At 25.0% G+C, this 14,193-nt stretch overlaps 1 protein-coding gene across 1 annotated transcript in view; it reads left to right on the top strand.

The window, feature by feature from the left end:
- Nucleotides 1–6,315, top strand: part of LOC113378723 — a 40,032-nt gene extending 33,717 nt beyond the window's left edge. The window contains exon 24 of the mRNA XM_026619291.1: nucleotides 5,838–6,315. Within this exon, the coding sequence (XP_026475076.1) occupies nucleotides 5,838–6,154 (317 nt within the window). The 3' untranslated portion in view covers nucleotides 6,155–6,315. The remainder of the gene's footprint in view (nucleotides 1–5,837) is intronic.
- Nucleotides 6,316–14,193: the final 7,878 nt, after the last annotated feature.

The raw sequence follows: 14,193 nt of genomic DNA, 5'->3' as shown, positions 1-14,193 counted from the left end.
TATATATATATATATATATATATATATATATATGTATGTATATGTATGTATATATGTATATGTATATATATATATATATATATATATATATATATATATATATATATGTATATGTATATATATGTACATTAGGGTGGTCCTTAAAATAGTCATTTTCGAATTTCCTTGCTCCCAGGGGCTCAAATGGTTCCAAATTGATAAAAAACAATTCTCTGAAAGTTTTAGCTCTTAATATTAACGTTTAGATAGAGCGCAATTCAATCAAAGTTTGTATGGAAAGAGCATGGAAAAATTTTTGAAAATTAAAAAAAAATGTTTTAAGTATAACTTAGCGACAAATGAATGAATTTTATTCATTCATTTGTTCGCTAAATTACATTTAAAAAACATTTTTAAAATTTTTGAAAATTTTTTCATGCTATTTCCATACAAAACTTTGATTGAATTGCGCTCTATCTAAACTTTAATATTAAGAGCTAAAATTTTCAGAGAATTGTTTTTTATCTATTTGGAACCATTTGAGCCCCTGGGAGCAAGAAAATTCGAAAATGACCATTTTAAGGACCACCCTAATGTACATGTATATCTATATATATATATATATATATATATATATATATATATATATATGTATATGTACAGGGCCGGTCCTGCCTTAGGGCATGCAAAAAATGCGGGCGCACGCCTTAGGGGGCGCCAAAACGAGTTACGGAAATTAAATTTATAATATATTAATAAATTATAATAAACAATATACCTTAACTAGAAATACAGACACACAAAAGGCATATTTATTTTGCAATATGATATCAGTAGAAACAATTATCCGATAAATAACTCTGCAAATTGGTAAATAACAGCTCTGTTTATTGCTTAATCTACTTATTCAATATTTTCTTTGTTTGAAGTTACCGTGGAATCTAAAAAGAAATTATCTAGTGTTTAATCCTGTAAGCGCAAACCTACAAAGTTTTAAATTATTTACGAAAAATTGCGAGCTGATTTAGTTGAAACGGAACTTGTTAAAAATATAAACAAATTATAATCGGAATAATAAAAAATGGGGAGTCAGTGCTTAGAAAATGGCATGTTTATTCCGAGAAATTGAATTGTAAGTTTGCTTTCGTTTCAAATGTTTCGCTTCTGATGAATTTTGAATGTTGAAGACATGCGTGATTAGGGTTATGGAAATGGAACAAATCTAAAAAATGAAAGCAAAATTTACTTTGGAACAAAAATCTTAAGGCTTTTTTTATGCCTAGTAGTGTTGATACTCTAAATTTAATAATTATTAACTATGCAGAAATAATACATATCAAATATAATTAGATTTTTTTTCAATATGGTAAAAAAAATGTGTATTTTCTTTTTTTCATTTTTTACTGATTTTTGGACAATACTTCTAAAATACGTTAAAAAATTATCGCAATTACAATTGAAATAATCTGATACTCTGAATATGACGGGAAAACAAGGATGAATACAATTCGGGTCTTACGATATCAATAAGGAGAATTTTACGCCGCAATTTTTGATATTGTAAATAATGAAAAATTAAATTAAATTAAAATTTAAAAAATCCAACATGAAATACATGAAAGCTAGTTTTTTTTAGCTCTCCTGGCATGATTTGCTCAATAGAATAATTCGCATAATAAATAAGTAAAATGTTTAAAAATCCAAATATCAATATTGCACATATGTTAAAAATAATTGACAATTTAGAAATATTTGATAATAATCAACCCGCGAATCGCCTCGATTTTCTAAATAAATTTAAAATCAATGTATTTTATACGCTTTTAGATTATATCTAATTTTTTGTGTACTAAATCATAAATAATTAAAAATCCTAGATAAAACTAAATCCAGAATAATTAAAAATCCTAGATAAAACTAAATCCAGAATAATTAAAAATTAATTTAAAAATGCATATACATACATATGTACATATTTATATAATTTTAATGATAAACTGTTAAAACAGTTAAAATTAATAGGGGGGGGGGGGGGGCGCTAGAAAAAAAGTTGCATGCGGGCGCAAAGGACCCCAGGACCGGCCCTGTATATGTATATGTATACGATTTTAAGCAATTGGAAAATATTTGAGTTATGTTTAACCCTTTTAGTACGCGCGGTACATATGTGTACTTTTAATAGAATTTATCTATTAAAGCAATGCAATTTATACCACAACGTAATGTAAGTGTTTAGCTGTGAGATAAAATACATATGACCCGTAAAACAGCATTTGGTTTAGAACCAATCGCGTTTTGTTTTTCATCCGCCCAGACCACGTTGCAAAAATAGGACTATTTTCAATATAAAAACTTCTTGCGATTTTTGGTGATTGTGAGTGATTACAATGGATAAGAAAGCTAGATAAAGTAGGTTTGAAACTATGTTATTATGTTATACAATTATTTTGTATTTATTACTAAATTAGGTTAGTGGTACACATACGTACCATCCGTCTATTATGCTGTTATAAATGTGTACCACTAGTCTTTTAATATCCCATATAAGAGTTAGTTAAAAAAAATCGTAAATATGTATTTTTTTTTTGTTCTTCGACTTGTTATTTATATTACAAATAGCGAGATACGAAAGAAATCTTCATAATCTGTAACTATCGCAAAGTAAATGTGTACCAACAAAAAGTACGGACGATACAACAGTTTACCAGCTTCCCCAGCTGCTTTCCGATTATTTAAAATTATTTTGTTTATGATTTTCACTTCAACATATATTACACATTAAAATTGTTACACAAACCGGTTTTTTAAACAATTTTTCGAATACCGTCCCTATATACACGATAAACTGCATGTTTTGTTTAATATATTGTTATATATATACTATACTGAATATCTAAACAAGTAACTGAGTATAATAAACATTAAATTTGTAATTACACAATATTTTCACAAAATACTAATTTAAAAAATCACAAATAGATAGTATGTTGTTCGTAGACTGGTTGAAGATATAATGGAGAAAAGACTTTTTAAAAAATATTTTTACCAATTTTCTACACATGTGTGGAACGAATCGCGAATCCTTTGCGCTAAGTTCATTCCGTTTATTTATTGTTTTATTGTTATAAATAGTTAAAAAAAGATCTTTCTATAATTCTTCGTTTAGAAGGATCTTTTTTAACTATTTATAACAATAAAACAATAAATAAACGGAATGAACTTAACACGCTGCGCGACACAAATCTTTTTTAATTAGATAGCATTTCCAAATTTCTCACAAAAAACAATAAAAACGTCGCGCAAAGGATTCGCAATTCGTTCCACACATGTGTAGTGTTAGAACGAAGTATCGAGTACTGAGTAATTATCGATACTTTGCGGTCGATAGTGAGTACTTTTGCTATCGATTTTTTTAGCTCGATCTATTTGCCAATATCGTCGATAGTACTCAAAAAGAATCGACAGCGTAATCTATGAACACCACTCATCGACCAACTATGAACACCACTTATTGCCAAATGTAGAGCAGTAGGTGGTCATAATTTTTCAAAGAAGTGTCAAATTGTCTCAGAATTTATTGCTCAAAAACCCAAAATGAATATGACCACACTAATAAATAAAGATGTTTATATATTACTCTTATGTAAAATGAAATGACTTTTTAAGTACCTTAACTGTTTTATAAAAACATTCAACAATCGAAGTATGATTATTTCAAATAATAATACTCACCAATTTCAATATATTAGTATTTTACGTAAAAAGAATCGAAATATAATTATTTCAAATAATAATATTCATCAATTTCAATAAATTAGTATTTTGCGTTTATTATAATTCGATTCTTTTTTACGCAAAATACTAATATATTGAAATGGATGAGTATTATTATTCGAAATAATATATTTCGATTCTTTTTTACGCAAAATACTAATATGTATACTGAAATGGATGAGTATTATTATTTGAAATAATTACATTTCGATTCTTTTTTACGCAAAATACTAATTTACTGAAATGGATGAGTATTATTATTCGAAATAATATATTTCGATTCTTTTTTACGCAAAATACTAATATACTGAAATGGATGAGTATTATTATTCGAAATAATATATTTCGATTCTTTTTTACGCAAAATACTAATATACTGAAATGGATGAGTATTATTATTTGAAATAATTACATTTCGATTCTTTTTTACGCAAAATACTAATTTACTGAAATGGATGAGTATTATTATTCGAAATAATATATTTCGATTCTTTTTTACGCAAAATACTAATATACTGAAATGGATGAGTATTATTATTCGAAATAATATATTTCGATTCTTTTTTACGCAAAATACTAATATACTGAAATGGATGAGTATTATAATTCGAAATAATTATATTTCGATTCTTTTTCATGCAAAATACTAATATATTGAAATGGATGAGTATTATTATTTGAAATAATATATTTCGATTCTTTTTTACGCAAAATACTAATATATTAAAATGGATGAGTATTATTATTTGAAATAATTATATTTCGATTCTTTTTTATGCAAAATACTAATATATTGAAATGGATGAGTATTTTTATTCGAAATAAATATATTTTGATTCTTTTTTACCAAAATACTAATATATTGGAATGGATGAGTATTATTATTTGAAATAATTATATTTCGATTCTTTTTTTACGCAAATTACTCATGTATTGAAATTTTTGAATATCAACATGCAAACATATGGGTTTGAGTTTTTCGGAACCATTTAAACTTTAAATCCCATCGCTCCGAAGGGATGTTTCTCTACAAGTGTCGAAATATTATCTTGACAGTCATTAAACTGAATGTTCATTGCTTTCCAAAGAGCTTCATATTGCACTTTTATGTAAACATGTAACGGCTTTTAAAGTTGCATGCTCGCTAAAATTATTCATATAAAAATATTCAACAATTAAAAAATATTATTTCACTTAAAAATGTTAAAAATGTTATTGTACTTAAAAATACTTAAAAAGTTTTGCTTTTTGAATATAGCATCAGACTATTATATTGTTTTAATCAAAAATACTCAACTATTATGACTTGTGTTTTTTTTTTTTTTGAAAAATTATAGAATTTGAAATTAGTATTGAAAAATTACTGTTAAAATTTTACAACATTGAAAATGATCCTGATTTAACACATCAGATACAAGCAATGGAATTCATTATCATATTGTGATATGATATTTAATGAGTTTTAGATCTTTCTTGCACTTATGTTTAATTTTTATGAAAAGTACTCAAAATTCGATATTGAGTACTATCGATACTTTCGCCACGATATTTTTTTGGCATCGATATTTTGATTAGATACTTTTTTTTACTTCTTGCCTCGATACTTCTAACACTACACCTGTGTAGAATCTTGGTAAAAATATTTTTTAAGAAGTCTTTTCTCCATTATATCTTCAACCAGTCTACGAACAACAGTGTAGTGCATTACCATATCCTGATATCATGGATTAATCTTCCAATTTAACATTAAGATTAACTAATTGTAAGTACTATTTACACATTTTTTTTTTTTTTCACTCCAATTCAATTGTTTCAATTTTTAATTTTATTTTTAGTTTCCACTGAATGAAGGCTAGGATTATAGCCGAAACGTATGGATTTAAAATAAATTTTTGAAAGAAATTTATGTTTTTTGTTGATGTTATGCCCGATTACTAGACTTTGTTAATACATATGTCAATAGCAAATTCAGAATCATACATATATACATATATATATATATATATATATATATATATATATATACATAGCTCTGCTGTTTTATACTTCGATGTTGTTAACTTTGTGTTGAATTGTTACTTCAGGTAAATTAATTGAAGTTGACATGCATGAAGGGGTGGATGATTATGATGAGCACTTTGCTGAAATAGAAGAGATGGAGGAAGATGAAGAGTTATATGAAGATGAGGAGGCACTATCTTCTGAATATGGCGTTCAAGAGGAAGAAAGTGAGATATCATTAAACGAGAGTGTAATGTGTGAGTCACAGGCGAGAGGTTTAAAACGTGCTGTGACCAAAGATAATAATGATTGTGAAAGTGCTCCAGTTCGGAGGCGTTTTAAAATACATGAGGAAGATAAAAAATTATTTAATGGTCGTGAGAAGTTTAGATACTCTTAATCGGATGTTATAGACTTATGAGAATTTTCAAAATTACTAGTGATGACTATTGTATAAATAGGTTATATACAATTTTAATTATGTAGAAAATATCAATCATGAATAATTTAATATTATTAGTATCTTTTTCAACAGTTTATACTGATGTATGGTTTTTAGTGCCGAATCATGGAAGTGATATATTTTATACTTAGTGATTATTTTTGAAAATTATTTTAGTATGTTAATTTATTGTTATGTATTTGTAGCCAGTTCAGCAAATGCTTGAGGCCAGAATTTGTAATTATTAATTGTTAATATAATATAATTTTGATAATGAGAAATAATTCAAATAAGAAACTCCTTTTTTTTTTTAATATAGAAGCAATTTTTTTTTTAAATATTCTATGCAATTCCATTAGTAGCAACAATACTATGGTAGTTATATGGTTTTTATGGATTTGCAAAACAGAAAAAAACTAAAGGAGTGGAGCTAATTTATTTATTGCAACGTAATATTTTATAGGTTATTTAATTGTTCAACAACACAGATTTCAACTGTGTTCGACTTCAATAACCCTCTATGAGCATATAGCTCATACCCACAGTGATACATAAGTAAACTATTAAATTTATTTATATTCTTAACAAATATATATTTGTATAATATTGATGCATATTGAATTATTTGTGTTCCGAAAACAAAAATCATAAATAATTCATTTCTTCAAATATAACATTGTTTCAATTTTCCAGAAATATATTATCTGAGAGTAAGATGCTGAAATAATAATGTGGTCTTGGCAAAGTTAATTGTTAATATTGTAAATATTAAACTGTGTGTTACGCGTATTCAGTGTTTCAAACAGTTTGTATAAATTATGGTTATTCAAAAGACGCTCATGCAGCACATTTAATTTATAAGTAACTATTAGAAAATGCAATACTATAAAAAATTTTGATACCGCTATTTCGGTAAATTAGTAAACTACCATATAATTATTTGCAACTTTGAATACATTTCTCAAGATTAAATTATAATCTGTTTTTTTTTTTTTTTTTTAATAAAAACAATTTAGTAATTACTATGAGTGATATGTCTAAAGTTGAAACCAAAAAAGGATTACCTACTGGTAATGAGATATGTTGAATCTTGTTTATACAATAGAATATGGTAAGATTTATTTGTTTTAAGTGATTATGAGATTTAAAGTTTAGATGGTTCCGGTAAACAAACGTGTGCCACATATTTACTAGCGCTTATGTTTCAATATGAAAATACCAATGAAAAATTAGTCAATATACCTGTTTTTCGGTATACAGGTATTGCATTTTCTGGTTATTGAAATTTTTTTATTCTGAAGAATAACCCGAGAAAAAGATCTTACAATTGTTGAAAATGTTTTCTGTATTCAAAATCTATTTACTTTTCATGACTATTGAAACCGCTTTCAACACATTTCAATCAGTGTTTCTAAATTTTTTACAAAGTAATAAAATTGTATAAATAATTCACAATTAGCTTCACATATGTTAGAATTTTGGTATTTTTTTTCTCTCTCTATAAAACTCCTTCATTATGTCTTCAGATTGTTATATAATACATATTACTTCTTTGTGAAAATTGTTTTGTAAGTGAAATTAAAACATTGTGATAAATACTACAAGTTTAAAGTTCATATTATATAGTTAAGTGCACCACCATATCATCATACCATGGATTATTGTTATTCTTTTTGTTTTTAACACTAGGATAAACAAACTGTAAGTACTTTTTACTTTTTGTAATTTTTCAACTCAATTGCTATACTTTTTAGTTATTAAATTATATTTTTAGTTTTCACTGAATGAAGGCTAGGACTGTAGCCGAAACGTATGGATATTAGAATAAATTTTTAAAGAAATTCCTGATTTTTATTGAAGTTATGCCCGATTATTAGTCATCAAATTCAGAACTACACGAAATATATAATACATTTAATTAATGTAAATAATATATCTGTTAAAGTACAATAATATAGACACAATTTTCCCAAATTTTTTCCCTAAACATTTTTTCCCCAAAATCTTTTTCTAAAAATTATTTTTTCCAAAATGTTTTTCCAAAAAATTTTCTTTCACAAAATTTTTTCCAAAAAATTTTTTTCTCTGAAAGATTTCATCGAGAGCGAATGACGTATAGTTCTGGCGTAACGCATTTCCGTTGCATTTGTACTTCAAAAAATGAAATATAAAAACGAATCGCTTACGGATTCGAACTCGAAGCCCAACGCAACAACGACCGCCTTTGCAATCGAAGCGATTTAAAAAATTAAATTAAAGACTATAATAGTCCATGGTTATTCCCCAAAAACCAAAGATTATGTACAAAAAATAGTCCATGGGTTTTTCCCAAAAAATTTTTCTCCAAAATTTTATTCCCAAAATTTTTTTCTAAAAGTTTTTTTTGTCCAAATTTTTTTCCTCCAAAATGATTTCATCGAGAGCGAATGACGTACAGTTCTGGCGTAACGCATTTCCGTTGCATTTGTACGGATTTACAACTTAGTCGCGCCTAAAGAGGATTTAATTAAAAATGAAATATAAAAACGAATCGCTTGCGGATTCGAACTCGAAACCCAACGCAACATCGAATGATGAGATCGCGGACTTTGGAAAACCGGATTTCAAAGTCTTTGTCGATCTCAGAGTGTATTGATCCTTTCCCTTCTTATCCCAATTTTTTTTTCACAAAAATTTTATCCAAAATATTTTTTTTCCCAATTTTTTTTTCCAAAAATTTTTTTTAAATAATTTTTCCCCAATTTTTTTTTCCAAATTTTTTTTTTTCTTAAAATATAGAATGCATGTACCTTGCGGGTGTTAAAACTTCGGTCCCCAAATTTTTTTCCAAAAAAATATTTTTTTAAAATATTTTTTTGCCAATTTCTTTTTTCCAAAAATTTTTTTGACCAAAATTTTTTTGACCAAAATTTTTTTGACCAAAATTTTTTAACCAAAATTTTTTTGACCAAAAATTTTTTTCCGAAAATTTTTTTGATCAAAATTTTTTTCCCAAAATTTTTTTGACCAAAAATTTTTTGACCAAAAATTTTTAACCAAAATTTTTTTGACCAAAATTTTTTTTCTCAAAATTTTTTGGACCAAAATTTTTTTGACCAAAAATTTTTTTCAAAAATTTTTTGGACCAAAATTTTTTTGACCAAAATTTTTTTGACAATTTTGTCAATATCGGTCCAATATTGGTCAATATCGGTCTAATATAAAAAAAAATTTTTTGACCAAAATTTTTTTGGCCAAAATTTTTTTGACCAAAAATTTTTTTGACCAAAATTTTTTTGACCAAAATTTTTTTGACCAAAAATTTTTTTGACCAAAATTTTTTGGACCAAAATTTTTTTGACAATTTTGTCAATATCAGTCCAATATTGGTCAATATCGGTCCAATATTGGTCAATATCGGTCCAATATTGGTCAATATCGGTCTAATATTGGTCAATATCGGTCTAATATTGGTCAATATCGGTCTAATATAAAAAAAAAATTTTGACCAAAATTTTTTTGGCCAAAATTTTTTTGACCAAAAATTTTTTTGACCAAATTTTTTTTGACCAAAATTTTTTTGACCAAAAATTTTTTTGACCAAAATTTTTTTTGACCAAAATTTTTTTGACCTAAAATTTTTTTGACCAAAATTTTTTTGACCAAATTTTTTTCCGAAAATTTTTTTGACCAAAATTTTTTTTGACCAAAATTTTTTTGACCAAAAATTTTTTTGACCATAAATTTTTTTGACCAAATTTTTTTTGACCAAATTTTTTTCCGAAAATTTTTTTGAGCAAAATTTTTTTGACCAAAAATTTTTTTGGCCAAAAATAGTTTTGACTAAAATTTTGTCGACCAAATATTTGTCAATATCGGTCCAATATTGGTCAATATTGGTCAATATCGGTCCAATATTGGTCAATATCGGTCCAATATTGGTCAATATCGGTCCAATATTGGTCAATATCGGTCCAATATTGGTCAATATCGGTTCAATATTGGTCAATATCGGTCTAATATTGGTCAATATCGGTCTAATATAAAAAAAAATTTTTTGACCAAAATTTTTTTGGCCAAAATTTTTTTGACCAAAATTTTTTTGACCAAAATTTTTTTGAATAAATTTTTTTGAATAATTTTTTTTTGACCAAAAATTTTTTTGACCAAAATTTTTTGGACCAAAATTTTTTGGACCAAAATTTTTTTGACCAAAATTTTTTTGACTAAAATTTTGTCGACCAAAATTTTTTTGAATAAATTTTTTTGAATAAATTTTTTTTGACCAAAAATTTTTTTGACCAAAATTTTTTGGACCAAAATTTTTTTGACCGAAATTTTTTTGACCAAAATTTTTTTGACCCAAATTTTTTTGACCAAAAATTTTTTTGGCCAATAATTTTTTTGACTAAAATTTTTTTGACCAAAAATTGTTTTGACCGATATTGGTCAATATCGGTCCAATATTGGTCAATATCGGTCTAATATTGGTCAATATCGGTCTAATAAAAAAAAATTTTTTTTGACCAAATTTTTTTGACCAAAAATTTTTTTGACCAAAATTTTTTTGACAGTTTTGTCAATATCAGTCCAATATTGGTCAATATCGGTCCAATATTGGTCAATATCGGTCCAATATTGGTCAATATCGGTCTAATATTGGTCAATATCGGTCTAATAAAAAAAAATTTTTTTGACCGAAATTTTTTTGACCAAAATTTTTTTGACCAAAATTTTTTTGACCGAAATTTTTTTGACCAAAATTTTTTGGACCAATTTTTTTTACAAAAATTTTTTTGACCAAAATTTTTTTGACCAAATTTTTTTTGACCAAATTTTTTTTCCGAAAATTTTTTTGAGCAAATTTTTTTTGACCAAAAATTTTTTTGGCCAAAAATTTTTTTGACTAAAATTTTTTTGACGAAAAATTTTTTTGACCAAAAATTCTTTTGACCAATATTGGTCAATATCGGTCCAATATTGGTCAATATCGGTCTAATATTGGTCAATATCGGTCTAATATTGGTCAATATCGGTCTAATATAAAAAAAAATTTTTTGGCCAAAATTTTTTTGGCCAAAATTTTTTTGACCAAAAATTTTTTTTACCAAAATTTTTTGACTAAAATTTTGTCGACTAAAATTTTTTTGAATAAATTTTTTTGAATAATTTTTTTTTGACCAAAAATTTTTTTGACCAAAATTTTTTGGACCAAAATTTTTTTGACCAAAAATTTTTTGGACCAAAATTTTTTGGACCAAAATTTTTTTGACCAAAATTTTTTTGACTAAAATTTTGTCGACCAAAATTTTTTTGAATAAATTTTTTTGAATAATTTTTTTTTGACCAAAAATTTTTTTGACCAAAATTTTTTGGACCAAAATTTTTTTGACCGAAATTTTTTTGGCCAATAATTTTTTTGACTAAAATTTTTTTGACCAAAAATTGTTTTGACCAAAAATTCTTTTGACCAATATTGGTCAATATCGGTCCAATATTGGTCGATATCGGTCCAATATTGGTCAATATCGGTCCAATATTGGTCAATATCGGTCCAATATTGGTCAATATCGGTCTAATATTGGTCAATATCGGTCTAATATAAAAAATTTTTTTGACCAAATTTTTTTGACCAAAAATTTTTTTGACCAAAATTTTTTTGACCAAAATTTTTTTGACCAAAATTTTTTTGACCAAAATTTTTTTGACCAAAAATTTTTTGACCAAAATTTTTTTGACTAAAATTTTGTCGACCAAAATTTTTTTGAATAAATTTTTTTGAATAATTTTTTTTTGACCAAAAATTTTTTTGACCAAAATTTTTTGGACCAAAATTTTTTGGACCAAAATTTTTTTGACCCAAATTTTTTTGACCAAAAATTTTTTTGGCCAATAATTTTTTTGACTAAAATTTTTTTGACCAAAAATTGTTTTGACCAAAAATTCTTTTGACCAATATTGGTCAATATCGGTCCAATATCGGTCCAATATTGGTCAATATCGGTCTAATATTGGTCAATATCGGTCTAATATAAAAAAAATTTTTTTGACCGAATTTTTTTGACCAAAAATTTTTTTGACCAAAATTTTTTTGACCAAAATTTTTTTGACCAAAATTTTTTTGATCAAAAATTTTTTTGGCCAAAATTTTTTTGACTAAAATTTTGTCGACCAAAATTTTTTTGAATAAATTTTTTTTGACCAAAAATTTTTTTGGCCAAAATCTTTTTGACCAAAATTTTTTTGACCAAAAATTTTTTTGGCCAAAATTTTTTTGACTAAAATTTTTTTGACCAAAATTTTTTGGGCCAAAATTTTTTTGAATAAATTTTTTGACCAAACATTTTTTGACCAAAATTTTTTTGACCAAAATTTTTTGACCAAAATTTTTTGGGCCAAAATTTTTGGGCCAAAATTTTTTTGACCAAAATTTTTTTGACCAAAAATTTTTTTCACAAAATTTTTTTGACCAAAATTTTTTTGACCAAAAATTTTTTGACCAAAAATTTTTGGTCAAAAAAATTTTGGTCAAAAAAATTTTTGTTAAAAAAATTTTCCGTCAAAAAAAATTGGTCAAAAAAATTTTGATCAAAAAAATTTTTAGTCAAAAAAATTTTTGGTCAAAAAAAATTAGGTCAAAAAAAATTTGGCCAAAAAATTTTTGGTCAAAAAAATTTTAGTCAAACAAATTTTGATCCAAAAAATTTTGGAAAAAAATTTTTGGTCAAAAAAATTTTGGTCCAAAAAATTTGAGTCAAAAAAATTTTGGTCAAAAAAATTTATTCAAAAAAATTTTGGGAAAAAAATTTTTGGTCAAAAAAATTTTGGTCCAAAAACTTTGAGTCAAAAAAATTTTAGTCAAAAAAATTTTGGTCAAAAAATTTTTGGTCAAAAAAATTTTGGTCAAAAAAAATTTTCCGTCAAAAAAAATTGGTCAAAAAAATTTTGATCAAAAAAATTTTTAGTCAAAAAAATTTTTGGTCAAAAAAAATTAGGTCAAAAAAAATTTGGCCAAAAAATTTTTGGTCAAAAAAATTTTAGTCAAACAAATTTTGATCCAAAAAATTTTGGAAAAAAATTTTTGGTCAAAAAAATTTTGGTCCAAAAAATTTGAGTCAAAAAAATTTTGGTCAAAAAAATTTATTCAAAAAAATTTTGGGAAAAAAATTTTTGGACAAAAAAATTTTGGTCCAAAAACTTTGAGTCAAAAAAATTTTAGTCAAAAAAATTTTGGTCAAAAAAATTTTGGGAAAAAAATTTTGGGCAAAAAATTTTGGTCAAAAAAATTTTGGTCAAAAAAAATTTGGTCAAAAAAATTTTGATCAAAAAAATTTTGGTTCAAAAATTTTGATCAAAAAAATTTTGTGAAAAAAATTTTTGGTCAAAAAAATTTTGGTCAAAAAAATTTTGGCCCAAAAAATTTTGGCTCAAAAAATTTTGGTCAAAAAAATTTTGGTCAAAAAAATTTTGGTCAAAAAAATTTTGGTCAAAAAAATGTTTGGTCAAAAAAAATTATTCAAAAAAATTTTGGCCCAAAAAATTTTGGTCAAAAAAATTTTAGTCAAAAAAATTTTGGCCAAAAAAATTTTTGGTCAAAAAAATTTTGGTCAAAAAGATTTTGGCCAAAAAAATTTTTGGTCAAAAAAAATTTATTCAAAAAAATTTTGGTCGACAAAATTTTAGTCAAAAAAATTTTGGCCAAAAAAATTTTTGATCAAAAAAATTTTGGTCAAAAAAATTTTGGTCAAAAAAATTTTGGTCAAAAAAATTTTTGGTCAAAAAAATTTGGTCAAAAAATTTTTTTTTATATTAGACCGATATTGACCAATATTAGACCGATATTGACCAATATTGGACCGATATAAATAAATATTGGACCGATATTGACTGATATTGGACCGATATTGACCAATATTGGACCGATATTGACCAATATTGGTCAAAAGCAATTTTTGGTCAAAAAAATTTTTGGTCAAAAAAATTTTAGTCAAAAAAATTTTTGGCCAAAAAAATTTTTG

The sequence above is a fragment of the Ctenocephalides felis genome, unplaced genomic scaffold (assembly GCF_003426905.1).
Source record: "Ctenocephalides felis isolate EL2017-DRISC unplaced genomic scaffold, ASM342690v1 CF-g0.4_SCAFFOLD_01886, whole genome shotgun sequence".
Taxonomy (NCBI): domain Eukaryota; kingdom Metazoa; phylum Arthropoda; class Insecta; order Siphonaptera; family Pulicidae; genus Ctenocephalides; species Ctenocephalides felis.
This window is presented reverse-complemented; position numbering and strand designations above follow the sequence as displayed.